We start from the raw sequence: 24,242 nt of genomic DNA, 5'->3' as shown, positions 1-24,242 counted from the left end.
GGCGGCGGCGGCGGGGCGGCGGCGGCGAGGCGGAGCGCGGCAGGCCCCGCTCCGCGGCGTGCGCCGGCAACCATGAACTTTCTGCTCACTTGGATCCACTGGGGGCTGGCGGCGCTGCTCTATCTCCAGAGCGCGGAGGTAAGCGGCGGGACGGGGGCTTTTGTGCCACGCGTACCGGAGGGGGTGGGAGGGCAGACGGCCGAAAATACTTTTTTACCCCCTCTTTTTGTTTTCTTGTCCCCCCCTCTGCCTCCCACCTGCTCGGTGCGGTGCCGCCACCCTGTCGGCGCCGGGTGCGGGTGGGTGCCCGCAGCGCAGACACGTGTGCGTGCGGTGCTGCAGCTGGGGGGACAGCGCTGCCCGGATCTCCGCGGGCCTCCGGGACAGCCGGCAGCGCCATACGGAGTGTCCGCGCACATGTGCGCGGCGCGGCGCGGGGCTCCCGGGGCGGCGCGGCCGGGGGGTCCCACTGGGGCCGGGGCGCTGCGGCTGGCGGGGCGCGGGGCACGGAGGCAGCGCGCTGGCTTCTTGCATCAGCCTCGCCTCCCGTCCTCGGGTCTCCTGACATTGCAAAAGGGTGTTTCGGCGGTATTTGCCTTGGGTCCCAGCTCGGGTTTGTACCGCCGAGTGGAGTTGAAAATGCCTAGATGGAAAAACAAATAGAGATCAAAGAGGACAAAATGGATCCTGATTTTCTTCCAGATTGGGAAAAAAAATTAATCAAAATACATATCTCCTGGACCGAGATTACAAAACCGTGGATTTTTCTCTTCTCTTCCTCTTCAGTCACTTTTACCTCATTGTCATTCCTGACGGATTAGAAACCAACTCTTTCTCCTTTTCTTCCTCTTTTTAAAGAAAAAAGAAAGGCAGCTTCCTGTGCAAACCTGTCCTATAAATCTGTTTTCTAAAGAGTCAAGAGGGCTGTGTTGCCAAGAGATATTAAGGGGTTTAGACAGAGTGCCCACGTGAAAGTGGCTGTTCGTGAGGCAGGCATGGATTACGTTTTAAAGGTTATAACAGGTTAGTTCTCTCCTGCCATTTCTCCTCGGCACTTGGAGAGAGCGTGGGCCAGATCATCTCCCATAATCATGAAAATAAACGTCGCTTGCAAACTAATCAGTTATTCACATTGTTTGTTCAGCACCGATGCTGGAAGGCAACTCCCCAATTAGGAGCCATTTCAGCTGTAACTGAAGTCATGCAAGCACTGCACGCTTTGTTTCTAGCCTGTTATATCTCTACTTTATCCAGTGACAGCCGCACATTAGGCTGTGCTGGATGGGAACTGAGGCGCAGCTCTCACTTGAGTGTGGCACAGAGCAGCTCCGTGCTGCCTGCCTGCCAGATTTGGCTTGTGGGACAATTTTTTCCGTTCTCCAAGAGTTTTTCCACAGTCACCCAGGACAGGGTTTTTTTTGCCTCCTGGCTCCTCAGCAAACTTGTACAGTAGCATCTGTTCCCCAGCCATAGGTTAGACAACTGTATCAGTGTCTAGTGATAATACCCTTTAACCCTCCCCTTGTTCCTTCTCCCCTCCCCTTCCTCTTCCCCAGAAGAGGAAACAGTGGATCAGGTAGAGTCTAGATCTATCTGTCCTCAGGAGCTGCATAAAAGCCTCATGCTGCCTTTTCTCCCAAGCTAGAGGATGGTGCAGATGAAAAAATAGGGAGTATAATGGTGGGAAAAAAAGGTAGGGAAAAATTACAGGGGTTTGGGGGTAAATGTTGCAGGAACACATGCATGAGAGATTGGTAGAGGTTCGGGTACCTGGGTGATGTGGGCCATGTAAGTGCTCAGGCAGATTGACGGGTAGGTCTGCCCTTCGGTTCTGTCCTTATTTGTCCGTTGATCGTCCGGGCACCACGGTGATGGGAACGTTAGAAATACCAGCAGATCTCACGTAGGCAGCTTGACGATGACTCTGGGCATGGCAGAAGGCATGACTCTTCACGCCGGGACTAGGGTTTTGTGCTTTGATGATAATATTTATCTGTACTGTTAATCTGGCTGTCATACTGAATAAAACCTATCTAGCTAGCCAGGCGCGTTAGAGAGCATTAAATAAAAGCTCTGGCAGAGTCTGAGTTGGGAAAGCAGGGTCCAGCATGTGCTGGGCAGCTTTCCTGGAAGTGAAGGAAGAGGGATGCTGGAATCAAGGTGTTCCTCTGGTGAAGGTGGCAGGGGGATGACTCCTTACTGAGGGAGTTGTTACGGTCACTCCTGCAGCAAGACTGGGATGGTGGGAAATTATTTCATAGTTGGGTCTGGGTGGTGCCGATGCCACAGGTGTCTGCCTCCACTGGTGGTGATAGCCTTTCCGTGCAGGAGAGGGAGGGAAAGGTGCTTTTGCAGTGCTGCCCTCCCAGCTGATTGACTGCTGAGCTGTACTGAACAGTCCTCATGCCCCATGGGATCAGAGAGGTTACATTGTTGTCCTCTTCCAGTCACCCATTTCCTAAAGAATGGGGGACAGTTGGTCATTCCCCATCTTCCTTTCTCTGCGGGTTTTGCTGGCAGCCTGGTGACAAGTAACCCCTGACAAGGGTCTGAGAGTCTTACTCTCCTGCAGTGAACAGTGGAGAGACCTGGATATACCAAGTGTATTGCCACAGGCAACAGGCAGTGATTAGACACTGAGGGAGGGAGAGCAAGCCTGTGACTAGACTGCTAATGATCGCACACCCACCAGGCTCCCTGCCTTTGGTGTGCCTCTGCACCAGGCCACAATGGGGAGCCACCAGAACCTGCTTCCCCAGCCTGTAGGCAGCTGGGACGCAGCGGGTCACCTTCCCCAGAGCCGTTCCAGGCCCATGGTCTGAGGACAGGCTGGGAACAGGAGCGCTCCTGTGGGAGCAGGGGAGAGGGAAGCCCGTGCTGCCACGTGAGGGGTTCACTGATTCCTGAGCAACCTCAAACCCATTTTCCTGTCTGTTCTGTTCTGTCAGAGGTACCTCAGCTGTGCTGGCAGTTTCTGGGATTACTGACCTCTGTCTGCATGTACAATGGAGAAGGAGTGTAGTGAGTCCCGTCCCCCCCTCCTCTAAGTAGAAACCTCTGAGAATTTCTAGTGCCTAAGACGAAAAGTGCCTTAACTCCTGTCCCAGAGTCCCTCTCAAAGTGGATGGATTGTTTGTTCCAGTCCTAAACAGTTACAAAGCTCTTTTAATGAGGCTGCACAGATTAGGGGGAGGGGAAGGGAGAGAAAGAGTGCTGGTGGTGGTGGTGAGGGGATGGTTAGAGAGGAATGACTTGATTAACCTTTTCTCTCCCTTCAGAGAAAAGCTTGCTCCCTTAGGGGAGAAGGAAGACAGGGAAGGTACAGACACACGGATGGTGTGAAGTGGGTTTATTTCTTAGGGAGGGTTTTACTCCACAGCAGGAATGTACATTAGCTGCGACCTGCAAAGGGCACAGAAAGAAGCTTCCTCTTTGTCAGCCTCATTCCTGGGGTCATTTATCCCACTCTCAAGGCCAGGCCAGGGGTTACTTCCACACTTCTGTGAAATGTTGAAAATCTGTTGGAAAAAAATTGTGTTACAGAACTGTTGGGTAATGCTAAAAGCCAGCAGAGGAGAATGTGACCTTCAGGCTCCCACCGAAGGGCACACTGGGCCTGCTTGTCCCATGGAATGTTTTTGGTTCCCCATTGCCCTGTCTGATATGTAGCAGACTGGTTTAAAGTGAGGCACAAGACTCCCTTCACCTTCTGTTCTAGTGGACGTGCTTTGAGGGCACTAGCCACAGGTGAAAGGCACTGCTGAAAGGGCAGAAAAGTTTCTTGGAATAGCGAGCAGAGAGTGTGTTACTGATAGTTCTGGGAAACCTTTCTAGTTTCTGCTGAGAGTTCTGCTGGGAATGCTCAGAAGCTCTCTGCACACTTTGCACCGATCTCATTGCCCATCCTTGATGTGGGATCACATCCCAGGTCTAGGTGAGCACTGGAAGACTGTTCTGGCTCTTGCTCCACTACATCGCGGCAGGGCAAGGTGCTGGCTAGGCACAGGTGAGCAGTAAAAGCGTGTGGCTTGCTTCTGCTTCTCATTACTTGTACACCATGTGTGTTTGCATCCGAGGAGGTGGTGGGCTTGGCAGCCCGCTGGGCAGCCTTGCATAGAGAATGGGTGAAAATGTCCCTCAAGGTGACTCTGAGCTCATTTTGCTCAGTCTGTCATGGTCATTTTGTGTGTGAACCAAAAATCCCTCTGCGAAAAGTCTTGGGGGCATTGTGACTTGGATAAACTGACTCGGCTCGTGATCCTCTTCCTGTGCCGTAGCAGATTGAGGCTTTTCTGCCCTTGATGCGGTTTTCCTTTTCCATAGATTGTCAGGCGCTGAGTGGCTTTGGAAGGCCGCTGCAACCTCCGCTGCCTCCATTTTGTTTGTGCTGTTGCAGTGACCTTTACACTTCAGGAATGAAACTGTTTCTAGGAACCTGCTTTTTAAAGTTTTGTCACAGCACTGAGGTTCAGCACACAGCCCTCTCCTCCCCAGAGAAGAAACAGATCCACGCATGGGGAGGTTCAGGTCTGGGCTGGTGAGTTATGCCCAGGTACAGAAAGACTTTGGTTGAAATGAAAAGCAAGTTTGGTCAGGGGAACCTTAGGTAAAGGGAACTGTGTACAGACACAAAGGAATGTCTGGGAGAGGGGCTTCTAGCTTGCTCCCTTGCCCCCTTCTTTTAAAAGCTGACACTTTGGGCAGCTCGGATGCTGGTGCTGCCCTGCGCACGGAGCTGCCTAGAAGACCATAGGTGGTTGATTCACATTATGAGCTTGGGGTGGACTTGGCCTTCTTAATTCAGCTCTGTCTTTGGCTGTGAGATCAGAGGGCATTTTTCTAAGCCTAAAAGCTTTGTGTGTATCACTACGCTCCTTTTGGGCCTCTGGTGAAAGGCGGCAAGTTCTGGGGTGAATGACATCACACAGGTGGCAGCGTACCTCGGGAGAAGTGAAGATTGCTGGGCATTTTTCATTTTGGTTCAGAACAGAACAGCAGGGGGAAACCTGACGGCTGGAAAGTTACGTCAGAGGTAAAGCCCTCACGAATAGCAGGAGGAGTGGAGTTCTTGTTTCACCTGGAATTAAAAAGACTTCCTTAGTAAAGTGGTGTAATGCTTCTCCATACAGATCTGGGGGTGGGTTACCTGTCACCACAGCTGCCTGCGTCAGTGGTTTGGAAATGCCCCTTGTCCCAAGAGGCAGCAGGAGTGAATGCGGAGCTTGAGGCCTTTCTGATTCCCGTCCAGGGGAAGCCGCGGGGAGCGCAGGAATGGGATCGACGCGGGGGCTGGAGACCGGGACCGTTAGGCGAGAGCGCGCGTCACCCTCCCTTCCAGCAGAGGAAGGAAACCTGGGCGGTTTGGCTGCGTCTGTCGGCAAAGTGGTGCTGTCACAGTTAATCGCCCTGACACCCGGCCAGATGCCGACACCTCGGTGGCCACCACTGCTGGGCGATAGACATGTGTGACATTGAGAGGGGAGAGATGCCCTTTCACGCCTGGCCGCCCTTCTCCCCCCCTCTGCTGGGTTCACCTTTACGGGAGGAAGCGGTGCCCAGGCCCACCAGTCGTGTCGGTGGCAGCAGATCACTCCTGTTACTTTTCTCCTCCGGGCTCAGATTTGCTCCCGGTGTTTGCCCGCAGTTACTGACAGCGGCTCCCCGGGGACGCGTGTCTCCGTTTGGGGGCCTCTCTCGGGCTCGCCGCACCGCCTTGCCAGACACGTCCCCCCAGCCCGCGGCCCTGCCGCCCGTGCCCCTCTCGGCTCCCCGGGGGACGGGGGAAACAAAAGGTCCCTCTGTGCCCGCCGGGGCGGCCAGCGGGGAGCGGCTCCGCCTCGGGGGCGCACTCTACCGCCGGGGCTCCCTCCGCCTCTCCGCTGGCGGCGGGACCGGGGCCCTCGGCCCCTCCCCGGGATCCCCCAGCGCCCCGGGACCGCGTCACGGTTCCGTGTTGTGACTGATTCTGTGTTGTCTTTGCAGTTGTCGAAAGCTGCGCCTGCCCTGGGGGACGGGGAGCGGAAACCCAATGAAGGTAAGCGCTGGGCGGCTTCCCGGCGGGCGGGGGCGGGCGGGGGCAGGAGCCCCCAGAGCCGCTGGCGGTCAACACCGGCACCTCACGGGGAGCGGGCGCAGGGGGCAGAAGGCGGGAGGCGCCGCCGCCATCGGCCCCTTCGTGGCGGCTGCACCGCCCCACGCCGCGGGCCCGGGCCGGATCGAGGCTGCCGGGGCGGCCGCGGAACCTGGGCGGGCAACAGGGCTGGCCCAGCCCGCTGCTGGCTTACCACAACTCAGAGGGAAACTGCGTGCGTGCGTGCGCTTGTGCACATACGCACGCTCATTTATATATATATATACACACACACACGGGCGCACACAAAGAGCTGGGTAGCAGCGAGCAGTTTGCTGGGGATTCGCCACAGTGCTGTAGGAAGGGATTTGTCATCTTGCGCTGCCCGCCTCTTTCCCGGGGGCGCTGGCAGTGCCCGTCTGGGTGGCCAGGGCTGATCCCCAAACAAAGGCTAGAGCAGAAGCCAACGGCCCCCAGGCAGCAGGTCCCCGGGGGGAGAGAAGGAGAAAAGGGCCGCCCAGGATGATTTTTTGGTCTCATGCTTCCCGACAGTCCCAGGTGTACCCCAGTCAGGATATTGCTGGGTGCTGTACAAAGCCAGACTCGAAAAATACACCTTTTTACTCCGATTGGAGCTAGCAGGCTTTGCGGGTGCAGGGGACAGCAGTGTGATCTGATGGGTTCTATTTAATTCATTCCTGGTGGTCCAGTACAGATGGGACCACTGCCTGATAGGAAATGAGGTGGTGCCTCTGCAACCGTTGTGATTTTGTGTTTCTCCAGCTGCCCAAAGGCCAGGCTGTGGAAGTGTTCTCTGCCTTGTTGGTTTGTGAAAGTAAATGTAGATCAGAAGGGTAGTCAGCCCTCTGGGGTTGGTCAGAGATGCCTCCTGCAAACAACTTTTCTAAATGGAGCCCTGCGTGTGTCAGGAGGTTGGCTTTCTGTCCACAGTCCTCAGTTCAGCAGTGGGGTAAAAGGGCTGTGGACTTTGGAGCCTTCAGGCTGAGGTGATCATCAGGTGCTTTAGGACCATCCTGACTGTGTTTTCCCCTTACTTTCGTAGCAGAGCAGGTCACTCGTTGCATGGCAGGGTCTGGCTAGTGTCTTGCAGGGTCCCCACAGGCTGTGACCTTCAGCGTTATTCCAGCCGGAGGTCAGCAGAGGGCTCCAGCAGTGTGGCTCCAGATTGGCTTTTTTTTTTTTTTTTCTTTTTTTTCCCCTTAGGTAGCAGTCAGTTTCAATTTCTGTAACTTTATTGGTGTGACAGACTGCATGTGTGTTGCCAGAGGTTTGTGGCAGGCTGTGTTTGCGATAGGTGTCCATTTTGCATGGGTGAAATTTCTGATTTGCTGGCAGGCTGCTGCCTGTTGCGCTTGACCCTTGCTCCTGCTGAAGTCAACAGAAGAAGGTTCAGTGCCTCCAGAGGGATCAAGATGGAGCCTGCTGTGAGGCTTATTTTGGTAACCAGTCCTCTGCTGTTGGTAGAAAAGAGCTAGTGTCCTCATCTCTGCCATTCGTTGTGTCCGACAAATCCCTCCTGGGGAGGGGAAGAATCAAACAGAATTAACTTCTGTCACAAGAAGGCTGATGGAATTGCAGGAGAAGTTGGTCTGGCAGTATAAGCGGTGAGACTTATAGGTGTCTTGTCTTGGTGCTATTTCTGGTTCTGCAATGGATTGGTGAGCTAGAAGTCAGGACTCCTGGCATTACCTTCTGTCCTGCTGTTTGACCTTAGAGGTCCTGTCTCTATACCTCAGTTTCTCCTTTGTGAAGAGGAGACAGTGATGAGCCTCTGTTACACAAGGACAGTCGTGTAGTTCCTTCTGCTGAAGCTCTTTGGGGCTTTGGGTTTGGTGCGAAAGGTGGTTTTGTGTCTTTGGCCATTTTGTGCTTGCTCTGAGATTTCAAGCGGTGACAGGTCTTTATTTGGGATGAACTTACTCTGGTTGGAGACTGTAATTTTAGCTTCAGCCCCTACCCTTTTGTGCTCAAGAGAGCCTTCCACATGTTTTGTGGCACGGGAAGTTGTAGAGGAGTCAGACAAACACTCTTTGTTCCACGAGAAAAGATTTTCTGGTATAAATAAAGGAAACCACCAGCACTTGTGGCTGCACTTTTATTTTTAAAAGAACAGCGTGTCTGTGTTGCTCCTAAGCCATTGATGGGGAGGGAGGCAGAATGATCATAGACTTTCTCCTTTTCTAGTCCAGCATGTTCCCACTCGACTGCTCCAAATTTGGACTGAATCCTGCCTACTGTGTCTATGTCTGCCTCGAAGAGTTAATGTGGGCTCTGACTGAGTTTTAACCTTGCTTCCCTCTCCATTCACAATGAAGAACCTCTGACTCAAATCTGAAGGTGTTTTGCAGGGTAGGGGTGTGGGTTAATTGCAGGATTAACTTCTAACGTGGGCTGAAGCCCAAATTGCAGGAAGGGAGCAGGCCAAGTGGTGTTAGTCCTTTGGTGACCTTCCTGTGCTTCCCCATGAAAGACAGACCTTCTTCCGTCCCTGACACAGCTAATGGAAAGGAAGCACAGACTGAATCAGCCTGGCAAAGTGTGGAATATGACTCCCAGTACATAGGGGTAGAAGTGTAGGTATGGTAGCAGGGGCAGGGCTTTGCTGTGGGGATGGCTGTACCTCAGTCATGTGCTCCAGTTTGGTTTGGGTGCTAACTGTGCAAATGAACTATGGAGTGTTGCACAGTCTCCATGTGCAATGTCTTGCTCTGTGTCCAGCTAAATCAAGGCAACATACCTTTCCTGGCAGGATTTTCTGACTGGCAGCTAGGGAAAGATTCCCTGTTTCCTTTTCAGAGGCTGATTCAGACTTTGTAAAATCATCATGTGTTAAAGTAAAGGTGAAAACTCCTGGATTCTTTATGGGAAGGATTTGGTCTTGTCATATCTTCCAGATCGCACGTATAATTGTTGGAGTGCAGCGGTGAAAGTAAAGGCTCTGCAAAAGAAGTTGAATGTGCTGTTCTGTGGCCAATCTGTAGTCTGGATTCTCTGGTGTAATCCAGCTGCTTGGGTAGTGCAAACATTTAAAAAAGTGTGTAAGGCATTGATCAGTTTCACTTCAGCTTTCTACTCTGTTTTGGTTTCTGCTTTCTTTATGCCCCAGACTGGTGTGGTGGGGAGCATTTGATCTGTACAGGTAACTGATGCTTTCCCTCTCTCTTACCTTCCATCCCTCCCCTTGATGTAGGTAGATCTGTAAGCATTTTTATCCAGAACTGTGCCTTTTCTGCTAGAGTTCCCAAGTCCTTTCTGCTGGCACAATGTGAATAATCAACAGTGCAATTCAGCAACTGTCATTGTGCCTGCAGAATTTCCCACATATTAAATTGTTCAACTTGTTGGAACATAGGCAGTAACTAAGGTCACTCTGAAGGGGAACAGGAAGAATGAGGTAGCCACAGACAAGATAGGAGAATAGATAGGAGATATACTGGACTTAGGGGAGGAGGGAAGAGGAGGGGAAGGAACAGGGAACAGAAACATGCTGTCTTCTAGACAAGGAATACCAACAAGCAGTCCATGCCTGCCAGGCTACATTTCCCTTTCACAGACCACTTTCTCTTTTAATAGCCGCTCACACTCTTTGACACTTCAAACTCCTTGGATGGAAGCTCCTCCCCTCTTGTACCTGCTCTCATCACTTCAGCACTGGGGCACTGTCAGCCCTGCATGACCTAGAATTAACTTTCAACAATTAACTGCGGGCTGTGAGCTCCAAGCCCTGAAGCTTTTGCATTTTTGTGGCAAAGTAACCTTTATGCCAGTTTGTCACAAGTTCAAGGCACTTGAGAAACGCTTACTGGAGACCATTATTTTCCATGATGCAAGCAGTTTGCTCTTATCACTCTGAGTTATCAACCTTGGTGCTGTAGGACTCTGCATACTGTACAGGTGGATCATTATAGTGCATAACAGCATGGGGCAGGTACTATCTCTTTGTGTGTACTCTTATCCTGTGCTCCATTTGAGACATCCTCCGTTGCCAGCATGCTGGTAGAGCTAGGAGGCCTGGAGGGCTCCAGGTACTCGCTGTTTGCAGTAGTGTGCTAGCACTGGGGTTTTGTGCGTGTGTACTTATCTATCCTATCTCTCATCTCTTTAAATCTCTCCAACCCTTGACCAAGCAGCAAAATGAAGCTTTGGCAAGAGACTGGGAAACATTGAGAAATGCTTGTGAAATCAGTGCAGATCGCAAGCAGTTAATGTTTGCTCCATTTGTAGGGAAGGCATGGGATAATGGCAGATCCACCCCGTTCCCTCACCCACACTGTCTCATTGTGGTTCAGTAGCCAAATATATAGTCTAGTTAATCCTGGGGGTCCTGTGGGCTTGCTTTGAATCTTTCAGTGAGTGACTTGATTCCTCGGTCTGGGAAAGTGGTCAGCGTGGAGACACGGAGGCTGTGACTTGTAGGGCGCTGTTGTGGTTCAGAGGTGGCCTGCTGAGGTGCATGTTCTGCATGGGCAAAAGAGGTAGCTGACAGCAAGAGTGAAAATACATAGCTGCATGGTTCAGAACCTCTGCTTGTTCTTGAAAGCGTCTCTGTGCCAAGGTCTGTACGAAGGATCCTTCTGGCTTATTCCCTTGCCTTCTAAAACCCACTGAGGCATCCACTGGCTGTTTTGAAAGCGGGTAAAGGGCAAAGGGGTGAAGGGCCTTAATCCAGAGTGCAGATCATCTGCTGCAGCTTCAGGTGCTTTTTGGCTGATATGCTTAGTGGCAGCATCCCAGGAGTATGGGGAATAGCAGAGAAGGGGTTTGGGAAGAGTCACCTGTGGCACGCATCAGGGAGAGAAATATTGAGACAAATATTGTCTATCTTGCCGCTGCCCGAAGCAGCTGTAGGAAGAGATTGTCTGTTTCTCTTCCCCACTTATGTGTGTGTGTATGTAGGGCACAGACAAAGGACTTAGGCCTGCAAGACTGTTAGTGAAAAGCACAGGGTAGTTGTGTTGCAACTGTCTGGCTCATTTTAAGGGGCAAAGCACTAGACATTCTTGAGCTAAGTTTTCATTAACTTATTCCCTCCATTCCTCCTTTTAGTTATCAAATTCCTGGAAGTCTACGAGCGCAGCTTCTGCAGGACAATTGAGACCCTGGTGGACATTTTCCAGGAGTACCCTGATGAGGTGGAGTACATATTCAAGCCATCCTGTGTGCCTCTGATGAGATGTGCGGGTTGCTGCGGCGATGAGGGCCTAGAATGTGTCCCTGTGGATGTGTACAACGTCACGATGGAGGTGAGGGCCCAACTTGCAATCTGCCATGCTTGATTGGAAGGAAGCAAGACAGCCATCGCAACCACTCTTCAGTCCCACCTCCCAGCTAATTCAGAGGAAGGGCAGCCTACCCCAGGGAAACCCTCTCCTGACCCTGGTGCCCAGTGTTACACCATGCAGGGCTAAAAGATGAGTTGCCTGTGTCTGTTTGAGGCTAAGAGGAGAATCTGGTTTTGGCACTTGACCAAATACGGTAGCTAGGAGGATGCAAAGCAGCATTTCTGCAAAGGAGCACTTTGTGCTTAGAGAATGCTAAGGAGCATTTCCAGTGGTATTACCTCTGAGTTCCCAAAGAAGATGCTCCTTGGGCCCTTGTTCCACTTTAACTCTGCATTTGGTACATACAGCTGTTGTTCTGAAGGCAGCTGAGTAGTGCGAAAGGGGAGAACCTGTCAGTACTCTCTCCTGCAGGGCATTTGAGGTCAGCCTGTACCAGGGGTGCAGGGGATTTGGGTCATTAGCTATGCTGGCACAGCAGGGATGAAAGGGGCTCTAAGAAACACACTGCTTCAGTGTCAAGTGTAAAAGCCTTTCTGCCTCTGGGCATCTTCCTCCTTTGTTTGGAGGCTGTTGAATTCATTCCTTGGAAGAGACAGAGATGGCCATGATTGCAAAGGCTAGGCAAGTGGGGAAGATGCAAACTGCTTTAGAGAGCTTTATTACTGCCCTTTTCTGTCAGCCTGGATCCCAGCTTGTGTCCAAAATGGTGCTGGTGCCCCATATCCATAACCCACAGCTCCCTCATCTACTTTTGTCCCTCAGGCTCTTGAACAGCCACAGTAAATATTACCATCACTTTTTGATATTGATGAGAGATTTGCAGTGCTGAGTGATTACCCAGCAGGCTCTTTTTACTTGTTATTTGAGCTGTATTTAAACTCTGTTGGAGAACCAGTCTGTCCCCTTCCATGGTTCCCTATACTGCTTTTCCCCTTGCAGGCTCCAGCCTGGACCAGAGCATACTAGCATGATGTAGCTAGGGATGTTTTTCTTCCTACCATTCCTTGCTGAACTGCAGTTCTTGGCTGGTATGCCTGCATGCCTGTAAAGGGTCAGAGGCTCTTAAGCAGATCTCTGGTGAAAATGCTAGAGTGGTCCGGACATGTTCTGGGTTGAGAGACTGTGACAATATTACATATCTTCTAATATAACTTCCCTGGAGGCACCTGGGATTGGGGGCTGGGTAATGTCTGGCTCTGCAGGGCTCTTTTAAGCACAGATCTTCAGGTTTATTTTGTGTGTTGAGTCACTGAGAAAGTGAGGTGTCAGCCGGGAAGGAATGGCCTAGGGAAAAAGCAGTTAGATATGTTTTGGGCCTGTGTGTTAGACTGAAGTACTGCTTCTGCGTGAGCAGGCTGGATGTTCTCTTACTGCTGCTCTAGCATCAACCAGGGATGGCTCAGTGAGAACCTTGCTATGGTGTTATACCCTCTCCCATGCCTGTCTCCAAGGCAGTCCACTAGTGCTGGCACCTGGCAAGCATGAGCAAACAAGAGCTTTGGCACAAGTCTGGTGTTGCTGCTGCTTGCTTGTGATCAAAGGCCTTCCCTGACTGGGAGAACAGGGCCTCAAAGCTAGCTCAAACTCTGCCATGCTTTTCCCATGAGCACCTGGGGTGCAAATGCTTTGCTGTGCAGCAGGCTGCTTTGGAGTTGTGAATATGAAGACTGAATGGGCAGTGACCCTCTCTGTTTCTTTCATTCCAGATCATGAGAATTAAACCCCATCAGAGTCAGCACATATCACACATGAGCTTCTTACAGCACAGTAAATGTGACTGCAGGTGAGAATGGAGCAGCACTGGTTCCTCTTGCAATAAACTTATTCTGAGCCTTTGCTTTTTTCTGCCTTTGGGTTGGGACTGTTGTTCAGAGGCTTCTGCAGTCTCCTCACTTGGTTTGCAGTGGGATGGCCAAGCCTGGGAAAAGAAATCCTTTGCTGGCAGGGCTCCTCCATCTCTAGCTATCACAGGTGGACAGTGCTAGTCTGCAACCTGGGATCTTTTGGCACTGGTTGCCAGTGAGGTGCAACAGGAGAGCAAACACTTTGAGACGGATGACTTAACCTGTGCCGTGGGCATCCTACAATGCTGACTGTACATGTTTTTCCCTGGACTTGTTGGGAACTGGGGATAATACTGGAAGTATATGTGGTAAGCTCTTTTCTAATGAGGCCTTTGTTCTCTCTTCCCCCGCAGACCAAAGAAAGATGTCAAAAACAAACAAGAAAAGTAAGTGACAAGCCTTTCCTCCTTCCTCTTTTGGTGATTGGTTGGTGTTTCCTTGCCCCACTGCCCCTTGCCCTTTTCTTTGGTTGGAGATACTCACTTTGAAAAGGTGTTTTTGGAAATGGCGTATGGTAGTGCATGGAGCAACACTCTGAATCCATTCCAGGTGGGCACAGAAACCCAGATCTGATGGTCCTTCCTTCATACCCCATGACCCATGGCCATGGCAGTCATTCCTTATGCATTATCCCAAGTCAGGGAAATGCCGTCGTGTCTGTCCTACCAGTATGGATTCAAGGTGCAGCCCCCATTCTCCCTTCCCTCTTTCTGGGGTGTTTCTGGTTACTGCAAATCGCTGCCTTTCTTTATTATTAATTTTTTTCTTGCTGCTTGAGTGAGTACTTGCTGGCTTCTTTCACAGCAGCTTTGGTAGGAACTTTGCTGGCTACTGGGAGAGGTGGCAATAAAGGCCTGGTGGAGGCAGGACTGATGCCATGCAGGATGTGACACTGGTTTTGGTTGGGTGGGGACCTGGGAGGGTATGAAGGGAGGTGGATGTCCTTGCTGGGTCTTGGCGGAGGCTTTCATAAGGGTTTTTTGCAATCTGATGGATTTGCTCTGGTGATGTGAAGGAGGCTAAGGCACGACCTTCCCTTTACTTCTTCCCCAAAGTAAAGAGGTTGTGGAAGTAAAAATATAAGCTCTCATCCTTCAGTAGTCTGAGGAATGAGCACAAAATGTGAAACACTGTTGAAAAGAAGGAGTGACCTCTCTGGGTGAGAGGGTCAGCTGGACTGCGCATGACTGGGAAAGCAACTCTGCCATTTAGAGGTGCAGAGTTGGAAAGAAAGGGGTGAATATTTGGAGATGAGGCTGAAACAGAGACAGAGGGAGCAAACAGGAGAGTGAGAGAACTTCTTTCACCCCTCTCCTGGTGGTTGTATATTTCTAGCTGCCTTCCAGCCTCTCCTCCTCCCCCTGGAAATCTGCTCCTGGCTGCATCGGGCTGTGTGCAGCCAACACTCCTCTGTGCGCAGGGCCGTGTTGGGGACGGTTGGTCTGTGTGGCGCTGTGGTTTGCAGGTGTGCAAGAGTTTGGTCTGTGTGAACTCTGGTGAGGATGGGGTGTGGGTGTAGCAGCCAGCTCCAACTGTGTTGCATTCACTTTCCTCTTCTAACAGCACCTTGCCTGCTCTTTGCTGGTTCTGCACTCCCCAGGGAAGGAAGGGAAGGGATGGGAGAGGCTGGTGTACTTTGATTTGTGCTGGATTGAAAGTCGTTATATTGGTACCCCTCTCCTCCCTTCAGGTTGATTTTCCTCCCCTCACCATCTCCCTGTGACTCCTGCCTGACATGTAGGGCAGAACTGGGATTGAGCTGATGCTCTGACACTTGTTCCAGTGAGATGACTTGAACAGGGCCTAGGAAACACCTATGGTGCTTTCTCTTCTGCCTCTCAATTCCCTTTGACAGCTCTCTCCCAAGGTAGGCTGCAACAGGGAACGAGGGAGCCTTTGGAGAAGTGCCTCAGAGCTGGGACTCATTTACCTGAGAAGCCCTAGTGCTTTGCCTAGGGCATTCTCCTTGGATGTCTCTCCCTTGGTCCTGTGCTAGTGTGGCTCAAGGAGCAGCACAGGCTCCAGCCTCCCTTGCTCCCTGTGCTCTCAATGGCCCATAGGGATCTGTGGTTAGTGTCCAGGACTGCATGTCCTAGCCCCTGCCTGTCCCAGCTCCTGCCCAAGAGTCAGAGGCAACTGGTGAATTTCTCAGAATGGAGTTAATACCTTGGCTCCATCTGCTTGTCTGTCTGGCAGATCCTTGCGGAAGGTGACAGGAAGGAAAGGAGGGAAGAACTGAAAGCTGCTTGCTGGTTATCTCCTGAGAGGAATAACTAAGTCAGTTTTCTCCCTCTTTCCCCTTCAGTACTCAGGATGGAGACTGCCAGAGGGGATGTTTCAGACATTCTACTAGGGTGTCCTGGAGTCCTCTGAACCACAGGCAGGAAGTGGGGTGGATGAGCAAAGCCTTCAGGTTAGATAGTCCTCTCCCACACAGCAGTGCTGTGTAGACCAGATCTATCCCCTTGTCTGTGGGTTGCTGAGGCCAGGCTCCCATCCCAAGGCAGCATTGCCACCAGCCCTGCAGCAGAGCTGTTGGAGCTCAACTGCTGCCTAGACCCAGTGCCAGGCAGTGCATCAGGTCAGAGTGGTTTCCTTTTCCCTGGAGAGAACCCTTTCACTCAGGTTGCCTCTTGCCGATTGGTGTACGCCCGTGCTTGTTGCCTGGAATGGTTGTCTGCACTCACTGCGGTTGCGTGACGCTTTCACCAAGCTTTCTGTTCCTTCTCCCTCACCCCCTGTCCCTTTCCCACTGCCCCTCTCAGAGGGGGCAGGTGCCCATCTGAGTCTTCAGCAGATCCACCTCTGCTCGCAGCAGCTCTGCTGGAGGTGGTCTCTGCTGAGTACCCTGGTTTTGGCTTGGCTGTGGTGCTGACCGGAGCGCCGGAGGGCCAGTGAATGTGTGTGCAAGGTGGAGATCTGTGCTTCGGCCCTGGGATTTACCCTCCAGTCCTGCCTCATGTGCTGCTCCCCTCCCAGCAAGGCACATGGCTGTATTTTTTTTCTCTTCTTCCTTGCGTTTTCTTCCATTTTCTCTCTCTCTCCCTTTCTTTCCCTCCCTCTCTCTCTTTCTCTTTTTTTTTTTTTGTTTTTCTTCCAGAAAATCAAAGCGAGGAAAGGGGAAGGGTCAAAAGAGAAAGCGCAAGAAAGGCCGGTACAAACCACTCAGCTTGTACGTTTGTGTCCTCTGCTTGTAGAGTCTCTTCCCTCCCTCTCCCCAAACCAATCTGCCTGCTTGCTGCTCACTCAAATCTCACCCTCCCCTCCCAGTCACTGGTGGGCCGCGGATCCTGCAGGGGCGGCACTGGTGGTGGCACCACTCTGGCACTAAGGCTGTCTCAGGGAAGGCGGCTCTAGCTTGCTTGGCTCTCTAATCATCAGTGGCGACTCTTTTCCCAAGGCACAAGAGTGCAGGTAGATGGGCGAGTGCCTTGCACCTCTTCATGCCTTCCAACTCACCTGCTTTCCCCCATTCGTCTTGTGCCCTCACTGCTATGGCGACTGGTGACAGGCAGGCTGGCATCTGCCATGCATGTGTGTGTGTATGTGTGTGCGCACGTGTGAGTGTGTGTCTGGTGGAGTCACAGGTGGAGAGGAGAGGTGGGACAGCGGGAAGCTGGAGAGGGGGTGCTGGGGAACTGGGGCGGGCACGCTCTCTTGTTTTTTTTTTTGTTTCTCTCTTTCTGCTGGATTTGGTGGCTTCTCTCTCACTGTCTCTCTCACTGTCTCTTTTGTTCTGCCTCTCTTATGGTGATTCACAAAATTCTGCATTGTTAATTCACGGCTCCTCTGTAGGAGACTCCTAGGTGGCCAGGTTGAGATGGGGCTTACAAAAAGGAGGGCAGTGCCAGCTGCAGGGGTAAGCTACTTTCCAGGGGAGCAGAGACCCTGTGTATCTAACTCATTTAGCCACTGGCCTCTTTCTACTCAAATAGCCCACTTCAGAGAACTTCTTTCATTGATATGTCAGTAGCTGGCTGGGACCTCTCACCTTCCCATCCTTGCTTTCCCCTTCTTCCTCCCTCTGGCCTGAGCCGATGGATCCAATGCAGCATTTGTGAATACTGTGCAGAAGGCCTGTTTTCTTTCTCTTTACGCTAATGCAAGGGGGTGCTGTCCTGGGGCTGTCGGAGTGCTGCTGGAAAATCCACCAGCCTGCGACACTCCAGTGGGCAGCATGGGGGCTGCGGGAGGGGGCAAGGGGATTGCTTTGATGTTTAGGGTGTTGCATGTGTATTTTCTTTCTGCTGAAGCGCTGTAGCTTAGACATCTTTCCTTTTGCCTTTTTGCAGTCACTGTGAGCCTTGCTCAGAGAGGAGAAAGCACTTGTTTGTACAAGATCCCCAGACCTGTAAATGTTCCTGCAAATTCACAGACTCACGTTGCAAGTCGAGGCAGCTTGAGTTAAACGAGCGCACTTGCAGGTTTGTGTCCTGAAGGATGAAACACACAAAGAGAAAGAGAGAGAAAGAGAAAGAGGGGGGGAGCTTGCTTCCTGCTGACTTCTGGCACCAGTGCTATATGGTTACTTCTTTTCTCTGTCCTACATGGGCCAGAGGGCAGAGGGGCTAACTGGGATGAGGACAGATTTTCCCTGGTTCAGAGGGCAGCTGTGCGTTTCAGATGTGCTGTCAGGACTTGGACGGGGACGGCTCCCTGAGACAAGGCATTTCTTTCTCAGGTATCCTGTATCGTAGAACAAGATAATGGAGTTCATGTTGCTGAGGTAGCCAGGGGAGGATCTGTAGCCCTCTGTACATTATCTGTATGCGACTCTGAGCATACTGTTAGACAAAGACAAATCCTTGACTGACTAGGATTTAATCACCCCTGTCTTCCAAGCCCTTTTTCTGTGGCTTGTAGATGAGATGCTCTGCTGTGTGCAGAATGAGGAAAGCCACCAGGAACCTCCCTCAAGGCTGTGCCTACATTTTCCTTTGCCTCTTTGTTCTTCTAAAATCCAGGGAGACCAGCCTGTCCTCTTGCACTGTGCTCACAGTTCCCTGTCCATGTCCTGTCCAGAGCTGTGGTTTGAGGGGCAGCATTCAGGTCTGTGACATGGGATACAGCAGGATTAAGTCTGTCTCTGGGTGAAGGCAGAGATGCGTATTCAGGTGTGAGGTGGGAGATGCAAAAGCACTGTGGGGTTGGTGTTTTTTTAGAGACCCATGCTGTGCATGTGTCATCTGAGGACTGTCACACACCATCTGTGGCATAGACACATGCAGAAACTGATTCTTGTTTCCCATCTGAGCACTTTGGTGAACTCAGTGGGGTATCTTGACTCGCACAAGGTATGTGTGCATCTCTGGTGTAGGATCATCCAACCTGTCTAGAGAGAGACATAGAAATGGGGTTGCTAATGAGCCCTTGGCTCTGACTGTGAACTCAGATCCTTTCCACAGAGATCTAGGAGATGAAAATGCTTTGTGCCCAAACCAGAGAGGCCTTGGCACTGCCAGGGTGGTGGAAACTGCTCTGTATATAGAGAATTTTTCTGAGATGCTTTAATTTCAGTGGGAGAGTAATTGATGGAGGGGCCAGAATAGAGCAACTTCTGGAGTTAAACTTCTCCTAGTGAGCGAAACCCCGGAAGCCTGAGACCTTTGGCCTTTTTCCCCCTACTGCTGTCCCAAAGCCCAGAATAGCTGAAAATTACCCCACAAAGTTTGAAGGGTGAGAAATAGTAACAAATACAAAGAAAAGCCAAACAATAGCCCAAGAAGTCATGATGACAGAAGGGGTTTACTAATTTCACTGTGATGGGATAATTGGCACTAAGGGAGGTTGGTGCGTTGGCCAGAAAAATAGGAAGGAGTTATAGGAGTGGTTAGATTATCAGTTTCCGGATAAAAAGCTGATTAAACTGAAGTTCCTCATGCTCTTTCTTAGATTTAGAATTGGGCCCAATGGGGGAGGGCAAATTCTCATTTCTCCTGCTGCTTCTTCAGGCTGCTGCTGTTCTCTGGTGCTAACCTCTGCTCATGGCAGCTAGTGGAATGAAAGACACTTTTCACCTTCTTGCCTGCATGAGGCCTTGTTGGCTGCATTGCTTCCGACCCAAACAAGAGGCTAGGTGGAGAGCTGAGGGGTTGTGTCCTTCTGCATGCATTGCTTAGCCTTGTTTTCCTGTGTGTTTGTGTGTATTTGTGTGCGCATGGTGTGAAAGGGTGCAAACAAAACACTCAGCTCATCTGTGAGGAAGCCACTGATTCTGCTCCTAAATTTACCCCTGTACGAGTATCTCCCCCCACTCCGTATAGGTGAGCCTGGGGGAGTAGAATTCATCGACTGATTCGTGGGACTGAGATTCTCAGCTGATTTGCCCCATCTGCACAGCATTTCACCCCACCAGTGACATCATGCCATGTCTTAACACCATGTGCTCTTAAACACAGTAGCCACCCCTTCTCTGTCCTACTTGCACCCTCATCACAAAAATTAACCCCATTCTCTTTTTTTCCTTCCCTCTCCTCTTTGACAGATGTGAAAAACCGAGACGGTGAGCAGCGGAAAAGAAGGGGGAACAGCCCTGTTTCTGGAGCCTGATTTCTCGCCTGGACAGAAAAAAACAAAACACTAATCCAAATGAACCCTAAAAATGAAGGATCGGTAGAGCACAGCACTTTCAGTACGGACGATGGACTCCGGAAGGAACATTCCCCAAGGCACCCGCCGCACAGAATTCACCTTTGGGTTTTGAACTGTTTTATTTTATTTTTCTTTTCATGCTGCTAAATAACAGAGCCAGGAAGACTTATAGGGGTGTATTTGATGGGTTTTCCCATGCATACATATATATGTGTGTATACATGCATATACATATATATATATGTATATATATTTTAACCACATCTATATATACATATATGTATATCTTAACCACACACACACACATATATATATAATATATATATATACTGATTATTTTTTTTAACATTGCTAATGTTATTGGTGTCTTCACTGGATAATACTCGACTGCTGTGGACACAAGCGGGCTACTTGGGGCATAAGAAACAAGCTAAGACTGGACTGAGTAGAAGCGCTGGGTGTAAACTTCTTAACTCTAACTGACTTGTGCGGCCTCCGCTGTTTCTCTGTAGAGTGTGCTGTACCACAAACCACCTTCTCCTTGCCTGGGACAGGGAGGAGAGGTGATGGAGAGGATGGGCAGGGAGTTCCAAAGAGCGGCATCCTAGGGTGGTGCGATGGGTCAAAGGCCAAGGAAATGGCCATCTCCGTGATCAAGGATTCCTCCTCCCCTCTCTTCCCCCAACCTTCGCCCTTACTCGTCTCATAATCTGCCTGCCTTGCTGGGACATGGGATGTCAGTGTACATTTTGCGTTGACTTTATTTGCTATAGAAACTTTGCCAGAGAGACGTGCTGGCTTCTCTTAAGGATGGTGGGCAGCTGATGCGCACTAACTTTCCATTCACGGAAGTATCACAGGAGTCTAGATTTCCCGCCCTTGGTGGCTGCAAAAGGACACAAGGTCTACAGTGTGCTGAAGCAAGAATGGGGACCGGTGCATAGCCACACAGTTGTTCAGCACTGTCTGCTTTCTTCATGCACAGAGCTGCCACTCAAGAGCATCCAAGATGCTTACGGAACATTTCTGGAAAGGGATATTAATCAAAAGTATATACACAGTAGGGGGTGTGTGTGCGTATGTATGTGAAAGTATGCATTTGTGTCTGTGTGTGTGTATGTATGTATGTATGTATGTGTTTTTCTCTCTTTTTTATATATATATATTTATTTTTATACATATATATATATAAAAAAAATAATATATTTGTATGCCAAGATTGAAGGGGGAAAAAAGGAAGCAATTTTGCTGCCTTCAGTTTGCGTGCCCAGTGTGAATGACCCTTAAGAACGTCAAGACTTTTTTTTTATGACATACTGTAAATATCAGGCCCCTTTTCCACGTCTTGAGCTGGGGAATCAAATGTGAAGGCAGGCAGAGTCCCTTAGCCATGTCATGAGAATCTTGGCTATGTGTGTATCGGCAATATACACTGTGGTGTATGTGAAACCCACCTTACGCATGCGCGCACACACACACACCCCCCGAAAGTGTGTTTGTACATCTATGTGGATATATATAATCTAGTTCTGTGATTAAAATTATTATTAATAATAATAATAATCAAAAAGGTACTCGGTCTGTGTCAGAATGCTGCCAAACATCATCTGCAATTGTATTTTCAACGCCTGATAATGTACAACACGGAAAGCTTCCAAAAAGACAAGACAGTCTAAAAACAGACTCACAACAAGTGACTACTAACCACTAGGATCTCCCCATCCAACCGATGGCTTTCAGAAGGAGAGAAAACACATGGGTGGGTGCTTGCATCTGCAATGTATAATACTCATGCTGCATCGTGCGCAAGACAGAGGCTTCCGATCGGGGGGAGGGAAGAGAAAGTGTTTTATATACTTATTTAATATCCCTTTTTAAATTAGAAATTAAACAGATAATTTAATTAAAGAGTAGGGATTTTTCAGTATTCTTTGTTAATATTTAATTTCAACTATTTATAAGCCGTACCTTTTTTTTTTTATTTGTACTTGTTGTGTATAAATTTAACCTTCCTGTTGTCCCATCCCTTATCTCCCCAATTGTTGGCAGAGTCAGTAGCATGTTATGGGCAGTTATTTAATTAATTTCTCTAACACCTACCCCTACACATTCCTATTGAGACAAGGGTTAGATATACATCTACATACTATATATATATTTGGCTATGTGTTTGTATATATATATATGTTTATGTATATGTGTGATTCGGATTAAATAGACGCTACGATTTTTTTATATATGTAAAAAGAAGAAGCAGGAAAAATAGAAAATTCTACATCTTGAATCTCTCTCCTTTTTAATTTTAATATTTGTTATCATTTTATTTATTGGTGCTACTGTTTATCTGTAATAATTGCGGGGAAAAAAGATATTAACACTACATATTGTGTCTAGTGAATTTTTTCAAGATATTCCTTAGTACATATTTATTTTTAAACAAAAAAATTACAGATATATCTTAAAAAACGACGACGACGACGACAAACAAACTTTTTTTTGTATTAAAGAATTTAATTCTGATCTTGATTTCCTTTGCCTTCTCCTTCTACCTTGCATCCTGGTTTTCTTCCATTGTGTAACAGTTCCTCCAGTATTACCTCTGGAGGCTACAGGGCATCAGCAACCTGCTAGTTGGACTCTTGGATTTGGGCACAGAGCCTCCAAAAGCATCTAGGTACCAAAGCCCGTAGCAATGACCGGGAGGTAGGCACCAGAATCCCTGTATGGAACTCAGCCCAAGTTCCCTGCTTGGTGAGAAGAGGGTGTTCTGATGGGCAGGACCGAGGGGGCAGAACTCCTGGGTTCCTTCCCAGCCTGATGCCAAGGAGTGTGGTGATGGTCCCAACCCTGCCTCTGTCTTGTCCAGGAGCCAAGGCCTGTGAGCTGGGCACTATACAGGCGATCCCAGTGGAGCTTACAATCCAAGATGAAAGTAAGGCTCTGAGCCTGCTCTTCCTGGTAATGGACTTGGTGTTTGCAGTTGGAGCAGTGTGTATGTAACCTGCTGTCAGTAATGGTTTGGCATGACCTCCTCATCCTGGACAGCACTGAACAAAGACCAGCTCTGACCATGCTCATCACTTCATGAGGGATTTTGATACTGTTGTATCTTTTATGATGTGCTTTGGGGTCTTTGGAGGAAAAGCTCTTCGACAGCAATGTCATTTCCTCGTCAGCCATGGAGATGAGTGTGTCATGTGTCAGTCATCTGACCACGCTGGAAAGGAGCATGCAGGATGTTCCTGGATGTCTGGAAGGTGACTCACTCAGGTTAATACAGATCCCCGAGTTCATGGCTGCATTGTCCTGCTCTTGCAAAGGTAAAGGATCTGGCTTTTATTTTGGATGAACTTGGGTAGCTCAACAGGTGGATCTGCCGTCACTTCCTCTGCAGAGAGCAGAGTGGAGAAAAGAGGATGAGTACTTGAGGATGCTCTGGTTCACTCTGTTCAGTAACATCTTGTGGAGTACAGCAGTGAGGTGAGAAGGTGAGCGAGGGCCAGCTGGATGTTGCTGCATGAGGAACCCAAGGAGTTACTTCCTTTGCGTATTCACCACTATGGATTTTGGTTTGTGTGGATCTATGGACTGTTTCCCAGATGGCTGTGCAAGATGATGAAGACAGTGTGCCTATCCTCAGGAGACCTGCACTGTCTCTGTATGACCTGGGAAATGTTTACAAGTCATCAAATTGGAAAGATTGAAACTGGCAGGTCAGTGTTGCTCCCCTGGGCTGAGCTGAATGTGAAATCTCAGCAAAATGTGACCCAAATCTCCCAGAAGGATGAGTCAGCGGGTTCCTACTGTCAGTCACAACACATCAAACCCTGCCCACCAATGGCAAGCTGGGCTGGCTGCTCCTGGTGCCTGGAGGACAGGAGCTCTTTTTCTACCTCTAAGGACTCAGGAGAAATAGCATATCTGCAGAGCCAGGTGACCTGGTAGCCACCTCCTCCATGAGACAGGCTATGCCTGGCTGGATGGCACATTTCAGCTGGGACAACTCAAAGAATTTGTTTGTGTGGCTGCAGCAGAACCAAGGTAGCTGCCTCAAACAACTGAAGCAAGAACCTGCCCGAGCCAACTCTTAATGAGGGACCTGGGACCCTAGAAGCAGTCCAGCTCTTCTCCTTTACCCTTCAGGGTTGATATAACTGGGATGTCACCTCTCATGAGGAGAGTAATTATAGCTTGGTCTTGGAAGTGAGCTCAGGCTGGCTGGAGAGGCTATACATGATTGAGGCCCCTGCTTCTGGAAGAGCTGGGATGCAGGAGTGCAGTTGCCCCTCACCCTGCCCAGAGTTCTCACCTGGCTTGCCTGTGCCCTGTCCCGAGGTGAGGTGAGGACACAGGGAGGGAGGCCAGGTTTTCAGGCTGGCACTCTGATCTCGGCATACAGCCTTTCACCCTGCGCGCAAGAAAGGCTTCTGGTCA

The 24,242-nt window shown here is 50.0% G+C and overlaps 1 protein-coding gene and 1 long non-coding RNA gene across 13 annotated transcripts; one reads left to right on the top strand and one right to left on the bottom strand.

Annotated features, from left to right (window-relative positions):
* Positions 1 to 6: 6 nt before the first annotated feature.
* Positions 7 to 22,334, top strand: VEGFA (vascular endothelial growth factor A). Of its 12 annotated transcripts, XM_027641393.1 has the most exons (9): positions 7 to 138; positions 5,983 to 6,034; positions 11,138 to 11,334; positions 13,080 to 13,156; positions 13,571 to 13,603; positions 13,767 to 13,898; positions 16,318 to 16,389; positions 17,510 to 17,641; positions 19,702 to 22,334. In XM_027641393.1, exons 1-9 carry the CDS (start codon positions 73 to 75, stop codon positions 19,721 to 19,723), a joined length of 783 nt encoding a protein of 260 aa, XP_027497194.1. In that variant the 5' UTR covers positions 7 to 72; the 3' UTR covers positions 19,724 to 22,334. The 12 variants fall into 12 exon arrangements, with proteins under 12 accessions (XP_027497194.1, XP_027497198.1, XP_027497197.1 ...); XM_027641397.1 differs by lacking the exon at positions 13,767 to 13,898; XM_027641396.1 differs by lacking the exon at positions 16,318 to 16,389.
* LOC113946301 lies at positions 3,335 to 5,290 on the bottom strand. Its single transcript, XR_003527383.1, has 2 exons — positions 4,941 to 5,290; positions 3,335 to 3,518 (listed from the first exon to the last, which is right to left on the bottom strand). It is a non-coding gene; the product is annotated as an uncharacterized LOC113946301 (long non-coding RNA).
* Positions 22,335 to 24,242: the final 1,908 nt, after the last annotated feature.

Source organism: Corapipo altera, unplaced genomic scaffold (genome assembly GCF_003945725.1).
Source record: "Corapipo altera isolate COAL_440 unplaced genomic scaffold, ASM394572v1 48b, whole genome shotgun sequence".
Taxonomy (NCBI): domain Eukaryota; kingdom Metazoa; phylum Chordata; class Aves; order Passeriformes; family Pipridae; genus Corapipo; species Corapipo altera.
Note: the sequence above shows the minus strand (reverse complement) of the source record. Positions and strands in the feature narration are given on the sequence as shown.